Below are 19,224 nucleotides of genomic sequence, written 5' to 3' on the forward strand. Positions count from 1 at the left end.
AGAGAAACTGAGGTACAGCAGTGAAGAGAACGAACACAACAGACCCCTCAAAGGGCTAAGCAACACAGCTGAGAGGAAAGGGGCAAGTAGGAGGAGGAAGCCAAGGGAGAAGGTGAAGCAGAATACCCCCACATAGACTCCAGCTCAGTGCTGGTAACGCTGAGGGCGCAGGGCCGGCCGGCAGCAGCAGCGGTACAGCGCTCACTGCAGGCTCCTCGCCCCAGCACTGGCTTCCTGCTGCCCAGCTCTCCCAGGCCAGTCTGTCCACAGGAGACCCGAAGGCAGCCCTCAGCCTGCTCTCCCGCCATTTCCCCTCACGAAGCGCCCCAGCCGCGCGCGCAGCCGCCTCATTCCCGTACCTCAGTTACGCAGGCAGAGCTACGTAGATTGCGCTGGAGGAAGAAGTCGCGCCGTTTGCGTAGGGCCCGCCTCGATTCCCGAAGTGCCTTTACGACAACGGGCGGCCGGCGGGGGCGGGGCATTACGGAGGCGGCGTAAGGGAGGCCCCGGCAGCTCGCGCCCCACCTCAGACGTGGCCGGCGGAGGAGGAGCCGGAGCGGCCGTGCCGCGATGTGGCAGCGGTCGGTGTGCGTGGGCCTGCTGGCCCTGGCGCTGGGCTACCTCTGCCTGCTGGGCCCTGAGCTGGCCCCCTCGGCGCTGCGGCACCTCTCCGCCTCGCTGCTGGGGGGGCTGCGCCGTGCCCGCTCCCTTGAGGCCCGCATGGTGGCGGCCTGGCAGGCGGCCATCGTCCGCCCGGCCCGCGGATGGGCGCGCGTCGCCGTCGGGTAGGTGTGCCGGCCGCGCGCGGCGGGGCAGGGGCAGAGCGCCCCTGGCGGCGGGGCGGGAGGGCTGCGGGGCCGTGCGGACGGGCTCGGGCGGGGATGGGTCCAGGCCTCCCCTGGGGCAGGCCGCTCCTGCCTGCAGCCGTCGGTCTCCCCGAATCGCTGTGAGGTTCGGAGCTGGTCACAGGGGGCTGTGGTGCCCTGCAGGGATGGGCAGCTACCGAGCAGGCTCAGGTCATCTGTGCCATACTGGAAGACCTCACCCCAAGGCAGCTGGGCACTCTCTGTTGACAATTTCCCAGCGCTGTGGTTTCCCAGGCGAGGGCATTTCCTCAAGACAGCCCCTGGCACTCGCCTACTGCATGGCCTAGGCAGAGGTGGGCCTTGGCCGGGGGGATTAATGGTGCAGAAAACTCCTGTGCTGGTGATTAAGTTGGTGTGCTGCGTGGCTCAGACCTGATTGGCAAGCCTGCCTCTGGAGATCTTATCCCTAGCTGGCTTGCCTGTAAAACAAATTATATATGGAGTGTGAGGCACTGGGAGCTGCTGGCCCAAGGTGGAACTGGGGAGCACAATCCAGGAATAAACAGGTACAGGAGAGCTGTCTCTGTGGATCGCTTGGGTGGGTGAAAAGCTGGGCATGAGCTGGCACCATGCACTCGCAGACTAGAACCAAGCCTGGCCTAGGCTGATCCCCAGCAGCAGGGGCAGGGAGGAGATTCTGCCCCTCTGCTGTGCTCTGCTGAGACACCCCCCTCACCCCCTGCTGGGGCCAGCTCTAGAGCCCTCAGCACAGACAAGGACCTTTTGAGTGGGACCAGAGGAGGCCACAAAATGATCCAAGACTGGAACACCTCTGCTGTAAGGCCAGGGTGAGAGAGTTGGGTGTGTTCAGTCTGGAGAAGGGAAGGCTCCAGGGTTTGGAAGAGGCTGCTCAGGGAGGTGGTGGAGTCCCCATCTCTGGAGGTGTTCAAGAAACCTGTGGCCATGGCACCTGGGGACATAGTTTAGTGGCCGTGGTGGTGTTAGGTTGATGATTGGGCTGGATGACCTTAGAGATCTTTTCCAACTGAAACAATTGTATGATTCTATTAAGTGTGTGAGCAGAGGAATGGCAGGGAGGAAGAAGACAGACATGTGGGACATGATTGGAGAAGCCTCACTTGAAGTCATCAATGCTTGATTCCTGCCCCCTTCCATTTATAATGAGCCATTAAAATATGAAATTGGTGACCTTTAGCTGCACTTAGTTTGGGGCTGCTTGGGGGTGAGCTTGCCTTGGTTCTCTCTGCTGCATGAGGAGGATTTCTCTCCTTGGTGTATGCCATGATGTATCCAGGATTTCTGAGCTGCCTATTTCCTGCACTGAACAGCCTCAGGGATTTTCATGCCCTTTCTTGTGTGTGGTGTGGCCCAAGTCATGCATGGAAGGTTACTGCCAAGGAGGGATCTAAAGGGTGGCGTGGTTCATGCTGACACCCAGGCATCACTGTCTGCAGCATGGTGTGGACAGACAAAAGACAAGGCAGAGATCCTGGAGGGTTTTAAGGCCAGGATGGATGTGGCTGTGAGCAACCTGATCTAGTGTGAGGTGTCCCTGCCCATGGCAGAGGGGTTGGAACTGGATCATCCTGGAGGTCCCTTCCAACCCTGACAATTCTATGATCCCAGAAACGCTTTCTGGATTGTTTGGATCCCTGTCAGTGCAGCCTGGGGCACAGGGACACAGACTGGACTTGACAGCAGTTCTAGAAGATGCCTCAGCACTGCTGGAGTGATCTCAGTATTTGATACCTGAGCCAGCAATGGTCTCTGGCAGCCCAGCAGGCAGCTGTGTGTTGAGCTGCATCCAGAGCAGGGAGAGCAGCAGCACAGGGAGGGGATTCTGCCCCTCTGCACTGCTGAGACCTCACCTGCAGCACTGCCGCCAGTTCTGGGGGCCCCAGTGCAGGAAGGACCTGGAGCTGTTGAGGAGGATCCAGAAGAGGCCACAAAGATGATCTGAGGGCTGGAGAACCTCCCCTGTGGGGACAGGGTGGGAGAGTTGGGGATGTTCAGCCTAGAGAAGAGAAGGGTCCAGGGAGACCTTAGAGCAGCCTTCCAGTACTTGCAAAGGGCCTAGCAGAAAACTGGGGAGGCACTTTTTACAAAGGCATGGAGTGACAAGAGTGAGGGGTGACGGATTGAAGCTGGAAGAGGGAGGACTGAGACTCAAGATGAGGAAGAAATTCTTTCCAGTGGGAGTGGCGAGATGCTGGAACAGGTGGTCCAATGAGCCTGTGGCTGCCTCCTCCCTGGAGGTGTTCAAGGCCAGGTTGGATGAGGCCTTGAGCAACCTGGGCTGGTGGGAGGTGTCCCTGCCCATGGCAGGGGAGTTGGAACTGGATGATCTTGAAGTTCCCTTCCAAGCCAAAGCCAGTCTATCATCCTATGATACCAGGATCTCTCTGAAACCAAGGAGTAGAAACAAGAAAAGTGGTCATCGAGTCTCTTCCTGGGGGCCTGGTTCCAGCCCAGAAATTTTCCTGCCTGAATTAGACTGTGTTTAACTTGAGGTGATTGATGGGAAAGAAGGACTGCAAGATCTGAGCCATAGGTTAGACTTCACATGAAGGCTGGATCTGCTGAAATGGTTCTTGCTGCTTCCTCCTGTTTCCAGTGGCTGAGTGGAGGCAGGCTGCTATCTCTGGAAGTCTGAGATGGTCCTTTGGAAGTGGCAGCTTTCAGTGTTCGAGCTGACACCTTGCTCTCTTGACTTCTCCCAGAGCCAGCCTGCCTGGAGGGAATCTGGGGGCCTGGTTTGTGCTGCTGTTGGGAGCAGTTGGCACTCCAGGCTGATCTGGACTTGCATGCTTTCAGTTTTGAAGTCTTGAATTGCAGTTTAGGTTTTAAACCTGGAGTGGAGTTTCTGGATAGCTTTGTTTTAAGAATGTAAAAGAATATTCTCATTGTGCCTTTTCTTGGGTTAGGGTCACATTGGGCTGGGGGGGACCCTCAAAGGCCACCTTGTCCAACCCCCTGCGCTCAGCAGGGACACCTGCAGCTGGAGCAGGCTGCGCAGGGCCACATCAAGTCTGATCTTGAATGTCTTACAGGGATGGGGCCTCAACCACATCCCTGGGCAACCTGTTCTGTATTTCACCACTCTCATTCTGAAGAACTTCCTCCTGATGGCCAACCTAAATCTCCCCTGCTCCAGTTTCAAGCCATTGCCCCTTGTCCTATCACTCCAATCCTTTCTAAACAGTCCCTCCCCAGCCTTCCTGTATGTCCCCTTCAGATATTGAAATGCAGCTCTCAGGTCTCCCTGGAACTTTCTCTTCTCCAGGTTGAGCAGCCCCAGTTCTCTCAGCCTGTCCCCCTAGGAGAGGTTCTGCAACCCTCTGATCATCTTGGTGGCCTCCTCTGGACCCTCTCCAGCTGTTCCATGTCCTTCTCATGTTGAGGTCCCCAGAACTGGACACAGCATTCTCAGAATGTTTGTGGCCAGCAGGAGCAGGGAGGTCATTCTGCCCTGGACTCAGCGCTGGTTAGGCCACACCTTGAGTTCTGTGTCCAGCTCTGGGCTTCTCAGTTTCAGAAGGCCATTGAGAGACTTGAAGGTGTCCAGAGAAGGGCAAGGAGGCTGGGGAGGGGTCTGGAGCACAGCCCTGGCAGGAGAGGCTGAGGGAGCTGGGCTTGCTTAGCCTGCAGAAGAGGAGGCTCAGGGGAGACCTTCTTGCTCTCTGCAGCTCCCTGCAGGGAGGCTGGAGCCAGCTGGGGGTTGGGCTCTTCTGCAAGGCAAGCAGCCCCAGAACAAGAGGACACAGTCTCAAGCTGTGCCAGGGGAGGTTTAGGCTGGAGGTGAGGAGAAAGCTCTTCCCAGAAAGAGGAATTGGCCATTGGAATGTGCTGCCTGGGGAGGTGGTGGAGTCACCATCCCTGGAGGTGTTCAAAAAGGGATTGGATGTGGCCCTTGGAGCCATGGTTTAGTTGTCAGGAGGTGTTAGGTATTAGGTCATAGGTTGGACTTGATGATCTCTGAGGTCTTTTCCAACCTTGGTGATTCTGTGATTCTGTGAAGCAGTGAGTGAAGTGCAGCACATCCTGCAGCCCAGGCAGCCACCCTCGGCCCCTCGCAGCTCAGGCTGTGGTTTGGCTGCAGCAGGAGGTGACCTATCCCCATCTCCTCTGCAGGGCACACCAGGAGGAGAACGCTGCAGTGGGGAATGTCAGGGAATTCATCTGCCTTTGGGCTGGGTTTTCCCCCCCACTGGGCTGCTCTTTGTCCCCCTCAGCAGGAGGGCTGCCGGCAGCAGGTGTGGTGATGCCCTGGCACTCTGTACCTCTCTTGCAGCGTCAACGCCTGCGTGGACGTGGTGCTGTCCGGCGTCAGGCTGCTGGAGGCGCTGGGTCTGGAGCCAGGGGATGGCAGAAATCACCTGGTGCTGAACTCCCAGCAGGACCTGAAGGAAGCCTTTGCTCACTTCATGGGGAAAGGGGCAGCTGCCGAGCGCTTCTTCAGTGATGCTGAGTCCTTCCAGCACATCGCACGGACGGCCTCCGAGCACCCTGGGGCACAGGTATGGCTTCCCCCAGGGCCAGCTGTGAGAGGCAGGCTGCTTACCTTCGGCACCATTGGTGGCTTCTGTTCTCTGGCTAGTGAGAGTGGAGGCTGCTTAGGAGAGAAACCTCTGCTGCAGCTTTGAGCGCACGGACCTGTTGAGCAGGTCTAGAGGTGGCCGCAGTGGTGACGCGAGGGCTGGAGCCCTGCTGCTGCAAGGCCAGGCTGAGAGAGCTGGGCTTGTTCAGCCTGGAGAAGAGGAAGCTCCAGGGACACCTTCTGGCGGCCTTTCAGGGCTCAAGGGAGCAGGGTAGGAAGTTGGGGGTAGACTTTTGAGCAGGGCCTGTTGCAGCAGAACAAGGGGTGATGGTTTGAACTGAAAGGGGAACGTTCAGACTGGGAAGAAGGGAGAAATGTTTGATACTGAGGGCGGTGAGACCCTGGCCCAGGTTGCCCAGAGTGGTGGTAGATGCCCTGTTCTGTGGCCATTCCAGGTCAGGTTGTCTGGGGCTCTGAGCACCCTGCTCTAGTTGCAGATGTCCCTGCTGATTGCAGGGGGACTGGAGTAGATGACCTTCAAAGGTCCATTCTGTGAGTCTGTGACTTCCCTCTGCACCTGCTGCAAACAGAAGGGCTGTCCTCTGCTTATGTTCCCAGAGCTGCAACGTCAGCCTACAATCACTCTGTAAGATGGGAAGCAGATGGGGCTGGTGCTGCAGAAGAGGTTCTGACACCTTGTAACGAGGCAGGAAGTGAGGAAATAGATCCCAGCATTAGGAGTTGTAAGCACTGATCAGCTCCAGGTGCTTAACACAGGATTTACATCCTCTCTTGGAGTGACAATAAGAAATGAAGTCATTCTTTCCTGAAGCCTCCCTTTCCAAGAGCAAAGCTTGGCTGCTCTCATTTTGCCTCTTCTGAGTCTAGCTGGATACCTGGCTTGGCAGTTAGCTGATCTCTGCAAACTGCTTAATGCCACCTTCTCTGCCATTCACCAGCTGCTTCCCAAAGTGAGGAAGAGCTCTAAATGCCTTCTGTTGGCCAAGACTCTCCTCTGATAACTTGCTTGCTGTGTTGGCTTTCTGGAATCACCTCATTAGCAGCTGCAGCCTGTTTTCAGTCACTGCTGAGTGCCTGTGAGCCTCCTGACATCTCTATTCTTTGGTTTCATGGCTGACATCAGAGTTTTCTTACTTGAAAGTTTGTCCTTTCTCACCTGAGTAACCTTTCATGGCTCCACTCACTTCATGTGGGTGCAGGCAGCAGGTGTCACCTTGGTTTCTAACTGGAGAAAGGCTTGGTGCAGTTTGAAAACCATTGCTAACATCCTTCAACTCTGCTAAAAAGCCATCAGTTCCCCAGTGGCACAGGAGGCTGCACAGAATGAGGGGCCGCTTATTGAGTCATGGATTTTGACAGGGCTGTCACCTGAAGGTGAGTATTTAGCTTTGAAAAAGCCAGAGAACACTCAGCTTGCGGAGCTCTCCTGGGGAGCTGTCCAATCCTCCAGGCTCACTAAGCTTTCTTAGCTGCTGGGGTGCCAGACCCTGTTCTGAAGAGCTCCAATCTCTGGAGTTTATCCTGTGCTGAGGTCTGAGCATGTACAAAGCCCTGGAAGCACAGCCACACCCAGCCCTGCCTCTGTCTGTCTCACAGCTTTACGTTGGAGGAAACGCTGCTCTCATCGGTCAGAAGCTGGCAACAAACCCAGACCTGAAGGTAGGCATCCCAAGAGGTGACCTTACTCATTGTCTTGGGCTCACAGGACTGTGTGAGGGCAACAAAACTGCTGAGGGCCTTGGGGAGCAGGTCTTGGGAAGAGAGGCTGAGGGAGCTGGGGTTGTTCAGCCTGAGGAGGAGGAGGCTGAGAGGAGACCTCATTGCACCTGAGGTTGGAGTGAAGTTGGAACTGGCCTCTTCTCCCAGGTAGCTAAAGACAGGATGAGAGGAAATGGCCTCATGGTGCACCAGGGGAGGGTTAGGTTGGAGATCAGGAACAATTTCTTTTGCTGCAAGAGTGGTCAGGGATTGGAACAGGCTGCCCAGGGAGGTGGTGGAGTTAACAAGAAATTGTGGCCTTGGCACTCTGGGACATGGTTTGATGGCCATGGTGGTATTGGGTAGAAGGTTGGACTTGATGATCTTGGAGGCCTTTTCCAACCTTAATGATTCCGTGAGTTCCTTGTGGATTTGGGGGATCTTGCAGGCTGTGGTGGAACACATGGTTGGCCTTACAAGCTGAAGAGCATAGCTGAGTTTCAGAAATGGGATTATGGTATTTTTAATCAATTGTCTAGGTGATGCTTGGATGCCCTGTAAGTGGTGACAGGCAAACCTTGATTGTTCTCTCTCCTTTTCTTGGTCTTCAGATCCTCCTTTGTGGCCCTGTTGGTCCTAAACTCCACGAACTTCTTGATGACAACGTGGTTGTGCCTCCTGAATCCATGCAGGAAAGAGATGAATTCCATCTCATCTTGGAGTATCAAGCAGGTACCTTGCCAAGGGCTGAATGTTAGATGAGAACAGAATTCCTGAATCCCAGCATGGTAGTGGTTGGAAGGGACCTCTGGAGATACCTGGTGCTGCCCTCTTACTAAATGGGGTCACCCAAAGCAGCTTGCCCAGGATCACAATGGCCAGGGGGGGTTGGAAGCTCTCCAGAGAAGGAGACTCCACAATCTTTCTGGGCAGCCTGCTCCAGGGCTCCAGCACCCTCGCAGCAAAGAGGTTTCTCCTCCTGTTCAGATGGAACCTCCAAGGTTCCAGTTAGTGCCCATTGGCCCTTGTCCTGTCACTGGGCCCCATCCTCTTGGCCCTAGCCCTTTAGCTACTGCTGAGCACCGATTTTGTTTGGAGCCCAAACATCACCCAGATGCTGTTGTCTGTGAAGGTGCTGAGTTTGAATGGGTGAATTCCAGAGGACTGAAGGAAGGGACTTGGAGGTGCAGGTAGATGAGAAGCTTGACAGGAGCCAGCAGGGAGCACTTGCAGCCCAGAAAGCCAACCAGAACCTGGGCTGCAGCAAGAGAAGTGTGGCCAGCAGGGCAGGGAGGGGATTCTGCCCCTCTGCTCCACTCTGCTGAGACCACAGCTGCAGCTCTGGGGCCAGCTCTGGAGCCCCTATGACAAGAGGGATCTGGAGGTGTTGGAAGGTGTCCAGAGAAGGGCCAGGAGGAGGAGCAGAGGGCTGGAGCTGCTCTGCTGTGAGGACAGACTGAGGGAGTTGGGGCTGATCAGTCTGGAGAGGAGAAGGCTCCCAGGAGACCTTCTGGTGGCCTTCCAGGATCTGAAGGGGGCTCCAAGAAAGCTGGGGAGGGACTTTTGAGGGTGTCAGGGAGGGATAGGACTGGGGGAGATGGAGCACAACTAGAAGTGGGGAGATTGAGATTGGCTGTGAGGAAGAAGTTGTTGCCCAGGAGGGTGGTGAGAGCCTGGCACAGGCTGCCCAGGGAGGTGGTGGAAGCCTCCTGCCTGGAGGTGTTTGCAGCCAGGCTGGAGGTGGCTGTGAGCAACCTGCTGTGGTGTGAGGTGTCCCTGGCCATGGCAGGGGGTTGGAGCTGGCTGAGCCTTGAGCTCCCTTCCAAACCCTAACAATTCTGTGACTGTGTAAGTGGTCAGTACTGGAGGCTGGTACTGGGCTCCTCTGGTGAGTCCATGTCCTTCAGGGAGCTGTGGTAGGTGACCAGACATCTGAAAGTCTTCTGAAGCTTTCCCCTGTTGTGTCCCAGGTAATTCCTGTGCTTTGCTGTACTGTGCTACACTGCTGTCTTGACTGCCCTTCAGTTCTGTGTCTTTATTCACCATAGCATGTAGAAACCAAAGGAACAGTCTGCCCAGGGAGATTCTGGATGCCCCCTGCCTGGTGTTCCAGGCCAGGTTGGATGAGGCCTTGAACAACCTGGGCTGGTGGGAGGAGTCCCTGCCTCTGGCAGGGGGTTGGAACTTGAAGGTCCCTTCCAGCCCAACCTGAAACCTGAAATCTCTGAATCCTCACAACCAAGCTAAGAGGTGATGGTTGGCAGGAGAGGAAGTTCTCCCCTCTCCCTGCATATCCTGCAAATGCCCCAGACTTTTGGCTTGAGCTGGCTGTGACACCATAGAATTGTCAGGCTTGGAAGGGGCCTCAAGGCTCAGCCAGTTCCAACCCCCTGCAATGGGCTGGGACACCTCACACTACAGCAGGTTGCTCACAGCCACATCCAGCCTGGCCTTCAAATCCTCCAGCAAATTGCAAACTAAACTTATACAGCTGATGGAACCACCCCACAGCTGGCACAGCCAACCAAAGAGGCACTGAGTGTTCCTTCTGAGCAGACACTGTCTGAAGGAGGCACAGGGAGGGGATGAAGAGAGTAGAGGTAGAGTCAGAGCAATGATTCTCTCCTGAGTTCTTCCTGGGGCACAGGCACATTGGGAAACTGTGCCTTTGGCTTCCAGCAGGGCATCCAGTGTCCAGTTCTGGGCTCCACAGTTTCAGAAGGACATTGAGAGACTTGAAGGTGTCCAGAGAAGGGCAAGGAGGCTGGGGAGGGGTCTGGAGCACAGCCCTGGCAGGAGAGGCTGAGGGAGCTGGGCTTGCTTAGCCTGCAGAAGAGGAGGCTCAGGGGAGACCTTCTTGCTCTCTCCAACTCCCTGCAGGGAGGTTGGAGCCAGCTGGGGGTTGGTCTCTTCTGCCAGGCAAGCAGCCCCAGAACAAGAGGACACAGTCTCAGGCTGTGCCAGGGAAGGTTTAGGCTGGAGGTGAGGAGAAAGTTCTTGCCAGCAAGAGGAATTGGCCCTTGGGCTGTGCTGCCCAGGGAGGTGGTGGAGTCACTGTCCCTGGAGGTGTTCAAGAGGGGATTGGATGTGGCCCTTGGAGCCATGGTTCAGTTGTCAGGAGGTGTTGGGTGCCAGCTTGGACTTGATGAGCTCTGAGGTCTTTTCCAAGCTGTTTATGCTGTGATCCTATGAGCCTCCAGTGTGGGATCTTCAGAGCCATGGTGGATCTGCTGCTTGAGTCCCCTCTGCTTCCCCCTAGGGGAGGAGTGGGGCCAGGTGAGAGCACCCAACGCCAACCGCTTCATCTTCTCCCACGACCTGTCCAACGGGGCCTTGAACATGCTGGAGGTGTTTGTCTCCAGCCTGGATGAGTTTCAGCCAGACCTTGTGGTGCTTTCAGGACTTCACATGATGGAGGGGCAGAGCAAGGAGATGCGGCACAGGCGGCTCCTGGAGGTAAGATGCTCAAATACCAGCAGCGGCTGAGGGAGCTGGGGGTGTTCGGTGTGGAGAAGAGGAGGCTCAGGGCAGGCCTCGCTCTCCACAGCTCCCTGAAAGGAGGCTGCAGTGAGGTGGGGTTGGGCTCTTCACCCTACTCAGGTGATAGGAGAGGAAATGGCCTGAAGTTGTGCCAGGGGAGGTTTGGTTTGGAGATTGGGGCAAATGTCTCTGCTGCAAGAGCAGTCAGGGATTGGCACAGGCTGCCCAGGAGGTGGTGGAGTCACCATCCCTGGAGGTGTTCAGGAAACATTTGGTTGTGGCACTTGGGGCCATGGTTTGGTGGCCATGGTGGGGTTGGGTTGATGGTTTGACTGGATGACTTTTGAGGTCTGTTCCAACTGAAACAATTCTATGATTCTGAGCCTGGGACTGTTCCAGTGTCCCTCTGGAGCTCTCTTGAAGTGTGCTCAGCAGGAGCAGACCAGAACCCCGGTTGTACAACTCCCTCAGAGGAGGTGGGAGTGAGGTGGGTGTTGGTCTCTTCTCTCAAGTAACAAGATTAAATGGCCTCAAATTGTGTCAGGGGAGGTTTAGGTTGGACATCAGGGAAAATTTCTATACTGAAAGTGTGGTCAAGGCCTGGAACAGACTGCCCAGGGAGTTGCTGGAGTCACCACCCCTAGAGGTGTTCAGAAAACATGCAGACATGGTTTAAAGGCCAAGGTGGTGGTGGGTTGGTAGTTGGACTTGATGATCTTGGAGTCTTTTCTAACCTTCATGATTCTACAGCCTCCTTAATTTCCATGTCAACAAATGCTTCATGACAAAGTCTTGGTTGCCCAGGACTGAATTTGGAAGCAGGCCCTGTCCTCAGCTCTCCCACAGATCTCATCAATATGCTTAGAATGTCTTAGGTTGGAAGGGACCTCAGAGATCATCTACCCCAACCTCCCTGCTGTGGGCAAGGACACCTCTTAACTCGACTTGGCTGCTCAAGGCCTCATCCAGCCTGGCTTTGAACACCTCCAGGGATGGTGACTCCTGTATTGCCTGCCAAAAGAAGAAAGTGAGCTGCAGGGATGGCCCAAGTCTGATCCTGTGACTGCTGTTCCTTGGGTTCAGTGGGTTGTCTGGGGCGGGGGGAAGTGGTCTGGTTGTCTGGCTGGAGGATGCTGGCATGGTAACTGGAGCTTCTCCAGTGGCTAAGTGACACTTGTTGTGTCACAGATGCTGCTTTCATCACTTTCTTAAGCTGTGCTAGATAATCCAAGAGGCAGCTTCCTCAGCTGAGCCCGAAGGAGTTGCACAAAGAGTCTCCTTTTTCTTTACAGATCATTGCCCCCTTCCCACTGCAGCCCACCAGCCTTTGCCCCTTTGCTTTCTGTTTCCCTGCTCTAGGGTCAGCTGTCCTACAGCTGCTGCAGATCTGTGAGGTGTCTGAATGACTCCAGGAGAGACGTGCTGAGTTGGGTGCAGATCAGGGCTAGATCCCTTCTGCCTGCTCTGGGATTCTGAGAACTGGAACAGTTTGTTCAGTTTTGGGCTCCCCAGCTCAGGAAGGACAAAGAATGGCTGGAGACAGTCCAGTGCAGGGCCACTAAGGTGTTGAGGGGCTGGAGAATCTCTGATATGAGGAGAGGCTGAGGGAGCTGGGGCTGGTGAGCCTGGGGAAGAGGAGGCTGGGGGGTGATTTTATGAATGCATACAGATATCTAAGGGGTGGCTGTCAGGAACCTGAGGCCAAGCTCTTCTCAGTGGTCCCCAGGGACAGGACAAGAGCTACTGGGCAGAAACTTGAACATACGAAGTTCCAGCTACACATGAGAGAGGACTTCTCGACTTTGAGGGTGGCAGAGCACCTGAGCAGGCTGCCCAGAGAGGTTGTGGAGTCTCCATCTCAGGAGACTTTCAAGGCCTGCCTGGATGTGTTCCTGTGTGATCTGCTTCAGGTGACCCTGCTTGGGCAGGGGGGCTGGACTGGATGTAGCCAGGTGGGGGTTGGGCTCTTCTCCCCGGCAACCAGCACCAGGACAAGAGGACACAGTCTCAAGCTGTGCCAGGGGAAGGTTAGGCTGGAGGTGAGGAAGAAATTCTTCCCAGACAGAGAGATTGGCCTTTGGGATGTGCTGCCTGGGGAGGTGGTGGAGTCCCCATCCCTGGAGGTGTTTAGGCAGAGCCTGGCTGAGGCCCTTGGTGCCATGGTTGAGTTGATTAGGTGGTGTTGGGTGGTAGGTTGGACTGGATGAGCTCGAAGGTTTTCCAACCTGGTTTATTCTACTCTACTCTATTCTATCTTCAGAGGTCCCCTCCAACCCCTACCATTCTGTGATTAACTAGGAGTAGTTTATGCTCCAATCCATGTACAGGAAGGTGGCAGGAGGTGCATGCCTTAGGCAAGCCCCTGTGTTGTGTCTGTCTGTGAATGCAGTGTGGCTTGGGCTGGGGGTGAGTCTCCTGTTCCCTGCAGGCCGTGGCCTCCATCTCGGATATCCCGACGGACATTCCCATACACCTGGAGCTGGCCAGTATGACTGACCAGGATTTCATGAGCAACATTGTGCATCAGGTAAGGAAAATGAAAGGACTTGCCTCTGGTACCAGCTCCCTTCCCTCCAGAGTCTCACTGCACAGCCTGCCAGATCAGGACACAAACGACAGCTCAGCATTAGGGGCAGAGTCCTGGCCCTGCTGCCCACGCTGCTGGGCATCAGCCTGGGCCACAGCTTGCAGTGCACAGTGCTGGCTCATGCCCAGCTTTTCACCCACCAGCACTCCCAAGTCCTTCTCCCCAGGGCTGCTCTCCAGCGCTTCATCCTCAGCCTGCTGACAGCAGAGGGTGTTGGATGAGAGTGGTCAGGGGGTTGGAGCACCTCTGCTATGGAGACAGGCTGAGGGAGCTGGGGGTGTTCAGCCTGGAGAAGAGAAGGCTCCAGGGAGACCTTAGAGCAGCCTGCCAGGACCTGAAGGGGCTACAAGAAGGATGGAGAGAGACTGTTTGCAAAGGTCTGCAGGGGCAGGACCAGAGGCAATGGCTTCAGACTAGAGCAGAGCAGATTGAGATTGGATGTTAGGAACAAGCTCTGCACCAGGAGGCTGCTGGAACACTGCAACAGGTTGCCCAGGGAGGTGGTTGAGACCCCATCCCTGGAGATAGTCAAGATGAGGCTGGTTAGGGCCCTGGGCAACCTGATCTAGTTGAGGATGTCCCTGCTGACAGCAGGGGGCTTGAACTGGATGACTTTTGGTGGTCCCTTCCAACCCAGACCATTCTATGGATCAATACCAAGGGTTGCCCGGACCCAGCCCTTGGCCTTGTTGAGCCTTGTCATGTTCACACAGGCCCACTCCTGGAGCTTCCAATACTCACAGTTCCACAGGTAGAGGTTCCTTTGGCTGATTCAGACTTGGAGATTTCTAGAAGGAACCAGATTTGGATCTGAGCTGAGTTTGCAATTGGAAGAACCACCTGATTTCTTTGCAGGATTTCTTTCCTGCAGCATCCATGGTTCCTTGCTTAGCTTGACACAGGCCCTGTCCCCGGAGACATTCAAGATCAGACTTGATGTGGCCCTGGGCAACCTGCTCTAGTTGGAGGTGTCCCTGCTGACTGCAGGGGGTGTGGACAAGAAGACCTTTGAGGGTCTCTTCCAACCTGATGCAGTCTGAGAATCTCAGTGCTGGATCTGATGTTCTGTTACTCCCTAGAGTGTGACTCGATTGCATTACTGGGCTGAAAAGTTTTCTTGGCCAAGTAATTCTTGTACCAGTGGGAAGCTCCTGGCCTTCCTCTCTCCAGGAGTCTGCTCCCTTCTGCTGAGCATGCTGGCAATAGGGCCAGCAACACAACCCTGTAAAACCCAGCCCCTGAATGAGGAATCACAGAAACATTCAGCCTGGAACAGACCCTCAGGATCACCAAGTCCAACCCAGAACCTTACTCTGCAGGGCTCACCCCTAAACCATAGCTCCAAGCACCACATCCAAACCACCTTGAAACACATCCAGGGCTGGTGACTCCACCACCTGCCTGGGCAGCACATTCCAACCCCTGACCACTCTTGCTGGGAACAAATTCTTCCTGCTGTCCAGTCTAAACCTCCCCAGTGGCAGCCTGAGGCCATTCCCTCTTGTTCTGGCACTAATTACCTGGGAGAAGAGACCAGCAGCAGCCTCTCCACAACCTCCTTGCAGGTAGCTGTAGGCAGCCATGAGGCCTCCCCTCAGCCTCCTCTGTTTCACACCAACCATCCCCAGCTCCTTCAGCTGCTCTCCAGCAGATTTCTTCTCCAGGCCCTTCCCAGCTTCCTTGCCCTCCTCTGCCCTGGTTCCAGCACCTCCACAGCTCTCTTGGATTGAGGTGCCCAGAACTGAACACAGTACTCAAGCTATGGCCTCCCCAGAGCTGAGTTCAAGGGCACAATCACAGGTAATTAGCTTCAGAACAAGAGGGGATGGCCTCAAGCTGCAGCAGGGCAGGTTTAGACTCGACAGTAGGAAGATTTTGTTCACAGTAAGGGTGGTAAGGGGTTGGAACAGGCTGCCCAGGGAGGTGGTGGAGTCACCAACCCTGGATGTGGTCCTTTGGATGTGGTGCTTGGGGCTATGGTTTGAGGGTGACCCTTGCAGAGTAGGGCTCTGGGTTGGATCCTGAGGGTCTTTTCCAACCTGGATGTTTCTGTTACTCTGTGATATTCGCCTCCCTGCTCCTGCTGGACTCAGCATTTCTGATCCAGGCCAGGATGCCTGTGGCTTTCTTGGCCATCTGGGCACACTGCTGGCTCCTATTCAGCTGCTTGTCCATTGGAGCCCCCAGGGCCCTTTCTGCCAGCAGCTTTCCAGCCACACTGCCCCAAGCCTGTAGCACTGCTTGGGGTTGCTGTGGCCCAGGTGCAGGACCTGGCACTTGGCCTCGTTGAAGCTCCTCCTGCTGACATCAGCCATGGGTCTGATCTGACAGGTCTGTCCCTGTGCGGAGCCCCGTGGCAGCCCAGGGCCTGATGCTCTCTCCGTGTTCTGTTAGCAGGTCCTGCCCCTGGTGAACTCCATCGGGCTGAACGAGCAGGAGCTGCTGTTCCTGACGCAGGCGGCCTCGGGGCCCCACGCCTCGCTGGGCTCCTGGAGCGGCGTGCCCGACGTGGGCGTGGTCAGCGACATCCTCTTCTGGCTGCTGAAGGAGCAGGGCCGGCCGGCGCAGAGGGCCTCCGACCTCACCCGGGTCCACTTCCACACCCTGGCCTACCACATCCTGGCCACGGTGGACGGCTTCTGGGGCAACCAGGCTGCCGCCGTGGCGGCCGGCGCCAGAGCCGCGGGGACCCAGGCCTGCGCCACCGAGACCATCGACGCCAGCAGAGTCTTCCTGAAGGCTCCCCTGGAGTTTGTGACCTCCCAGCTGGAGGCCCCTGCCAGAGTGTCTTTGAACCCTGACGAGCCGGTGGTGAGCTGGCAGAGGGAGGGCATCTCCTTCCATTTCACCCCCGTGCTGGTCTGCAAGGACCCCGTGCGGACCGTGGGCCTGGGGGACGCCATCTCGGCGGAGGGACTGCTCTACTCCGAAGCATATCCTCAATAGAAGCCTGAGAGCCTCCTTCCTCTCCACTGTGTATGGTGTCCAATAAGCAGGGACTGGGATTGCAGCCAGTGGTGGCACTGAGCAAAACCAGGGTGTGCTGTGTTCTCTGGCTGGGACTGAAAGAGCCAAAGAGTAACTCCAGGCAGCAGCTGTCAGACGCATTCCAGTCGCCTGGGCAGGGGCTCCAGGGCTTCACTTGGAGGTGCACAATGTGAGAACTGGCTTTGCTTTGTCTAAGGATGCTGGGAGGGAGAGGAACATCCCCAGCCCTGCTCAGCCTGGGTGTGCTGGTTGTAACTGAAGGGGCTGTGTGTCTGCCAGCACTGGGAAGTGCAGCAGCCAGGAGAATTCCCTGCCAGGGATCCCAGGGAGAGCTCAGCAGCACTCAGCCCTCTCCCTCTGATAAATCACCAATATTATCTCCTCACAGCACGTTGCTCTGTGGCAAGGGCTGCTCCTTCTGCTTGCTTGGTGTGATGATAGGTGATGAAACCCTTTTACTGATGAAAAATTACCTCTCAGCCTCAGTGCCCCCCCGCCCCCCCCCCCCCCAGCACTGGAGGAAGCCAGAACCCCAAAATGTGATGCACACTGTTACCTACTTGACACTTGGATTATTTGGGGTCTCTCTAGGACTTAGGGCATTTAACTGAGCCTGAGTAACTTCAGTTTCTGTGCAGCTGGAAGTGAAGATAATCAGGGGTTGTATTGAGTGAGACAGCTTTATTTTCTTGCTAGGTAAAGCACAAACCTCTCCCTCTGCTTGCTGTGTGCTGAATACCAAGAGCTGCAGCTGAGGGGCTCCCAGCTGAGGTGCAGTTTGCCCATGGTAGGTGCTTGGATCTGGGTGGGGCTGGAGACTCTCTTTGTTGTTGTTTGAGGATGGCTGTGCAATTTTCTGCCCTCCATTCAGAAGGGCTTCTGAGTTAGAGAAGATCCCAAATGTGCAGCAGCATTTTCCAGGTGAGACTGGAAGAGCTACTTTTAGGGTTTGGGGGTTTGTTGTTTGTTTTTTTAATCTTTGGGTAGGTCACTGAAAGCTTCTTTGCTCTGACAGCCTTTGACATTAAAGAAGTACAACTGTGTGTCCTTGGTAAATGTGTTGCTTAGATTTTGCTTTCCTCCCCCCCAGCTTCATAGTGCCACCAGAATTCATTTTGCTTGTTTGTTTCCAGCATGCTTTTGTCCCCTTCAAGATCTTCAGGCCTAGCTGCACAGGGACCAGACCCATTTTGTCAGCAGCAGTGGAGTCAGTGCTGCACCAGAATTCAGAGGAGGTTGCTTTAGGTCACTCTTTGCACCTGAAGAAAGGTGAGGAGGGTCCCTGGCACTTAGGCTGCAGTGATCCCCTGCAGTAATGCTGTCTGTCAGTGATGTTGGAATGGAATGGTATAGAACAGAATGAACCAGGTTGAAAAAGACCTTGGAGATCACCAAGTCCAACCTATCACCCAGCACCATCTGATCAACTCAACCATGGCACCAAGGGCCTCAGCCAGGCTCTTCCTAAATACCTCCAGTGATGGTGACTCCACCACCTCCCTGGGCAGCACAGCCCAATGGGCAATCATTCTCTCTATGAAGAATTTCTTCCTAACCTCCAGCCTAAACCTCCCCTGGCACAGCTTGAGACTGTGTCCTCTTGTTCTGGGGCTGGGTGCCTGGCAGAAGAGACCAACCCCCAGCTGGCTCCAACCTCCCTGCAGGGAGTTGCAGAGAGCAAGAAGGTCTCCCCTGAGCCTCCTCTTCTGCAGGCTAAGCAAGCCCAGCTCCCTCAGCCTCTCCTGCCAGGGCTGTGCTCCAGACCCCTCCCCAGCCTCCTTGCCCTTCTCTGGACACCTTCAAGTCTCTCAATGGCCTTCTGAAACTGAGGAGCCCAGAGCTGGACACAGGACTCAAGCTGTGGCCTAATCAGTGCTGAGCACAGGGGGAGAGTGACCTCCCTGCTCCTGCTGGCCACACACTTCCTGCTGCAGGCCAGGATGCCCTTGGCCTTCTTGGCCCCCTGGGCACACTGCTGGCTCATGTTCAGCTGCTGTCCACCAGTACCCCCAGCTCCCTCTCTGCCTGGCTGCTCTCAGCCACTCTGCTCTGCTGCTGGGAAATGCCTCCCTGAATGCTCTGGGAGGATGACAATTGGCAGCTGTTGTAACCTGTCCTTAGCACACAGTGCTGGCTCTCCGTGTATTTGAACTGCTGCTTTCCCTCTGAGCAAAGCCTTCTGCTGTGCTCCCCTGCAGCTCATCCCAGCCTCAGCTTGTGCTGGCTCAGCATTGTGTCTGGGAGTCAAAGCATTTCTATCCAGATGACTTTTTTATTAGTACAGAGAAACTGCAGCACAGGACTTGGAGTTCTGCTTTAGTCTTCCTACAGAAAATGGAAATTAAAAACTCCTTTCAGCCAGCTTAGAGCTCTGAGGCCCTCAGCAAGGTCATTTTGCAGCCCTTGGTTGCAGCCTTCTGGCACATTCCCCTCTGGGAGCACCAAAGCCCACACACATCCTGCCAGCTGGGGATCTAATCCTTTGCTTATGCTAGGTCCTGCTTTCCTGAGCCTGGGCCAAGCTCTCTGGATTCTCCAGCTGGAAACCAAACAGAACTAAATACACACAAGCTGTCACCAGCAAGGGTCCTGCTGCTGTCCTTCACTGCTCTGCTCCAAAAACCACTCACAGGGTGGTGAGGCTGATTGGGCTCTGGCACAGCCACGTGGCCAAGTAAGATCAGAACTTGTCCAAGGGTAACTTAACAGCAGTGTTGATTAGTTAGCCCTAAATAGTCTCTTAGTTTCTCTTTGATCTTCCCAGTGAGAGTGGTGAAATACTGCAAGAGGCTGCCCAGGGATGTGGTGGAGGCCACATCTCTGGAGACATTCAACATCAGACTCAGTGTGGCCCTGGGCAGCCTGATCTAGTTGGAGCACCCCAAGTCCTTCTCTCTAGGGCTTCTCTCCAGCTCTTCATCCTCAGCCTGCTTACTGCAGATGACCTTTGAGGGTCCCTTCCAACCCAATGCAATCTGTGAAGCTGTGAAGATAGCTGCTGTGAACAAGGAGGGCCAAGGGGTTTATTGCTCAGGGTTCACAGAGTCGTTTGGGTTGGAAAAGGCCTTCAAGGCCATCCAGTCCAA

At 55.5% G+C, this 19,224-nt stretch overlaps 1 protein-coding gene across 2 annotated transcripts; it reads left to right on the forward strand.

Annotated features, from left to right (window-relative positions):
* The first annotated feature begins 503 nt into the window (after window positions 1–503).
* Window positions 504–17,218, forward strand: ADPGK (ADP dependent glucokinase). 2 transcript variants are annotated; one of them, XM_054168832.1, is made up of 7 exons: window positions 504–785; window positions 5,119–5,344; window positions 6,982–7,044; window positions 7,695–7,815; window positions 10,343–10,539; window positions 12,992–13,090; window positions 15,545–17,218. In XM_054168832.1, the coding sequence occupies exons 1-7, from the start codon at window positions 571–573 to the stop codon at window positions 16,094–16,096; spliced, it is 1,473 nt and encodes a 490-aa protein (XP_054024807.1). In that variant the 5' UTR covers window positions 504–570; the 3' UTR covers window positions 16,097–17,218. The 2 variants fall into 2 exon arrangements, with proteins under 2 accessions (XP_054024807.1, XP_054024809.1); XM_054168834.1 differs by having other exon boundaries at window positions 15,548–17,218.
* Window positions 17,219–19,224: the final 2,006 nt, after the last annotated feature.

The sequence above is a fragment of the Dryobates pubescens genome, chromosome 17 (assembly GCF_014839835.1).
Source record: "Dryobates pubescens isolate bDryPub1 chromosome 17, bDryPub1.pri, whole genome shotgun sequence".
NCBI classification, from domain to species: Eukaryota; Metazoa; Chordata; class Aves; order Piciformes; family Picidae; genus Dryobates; species Dryobates pubescens.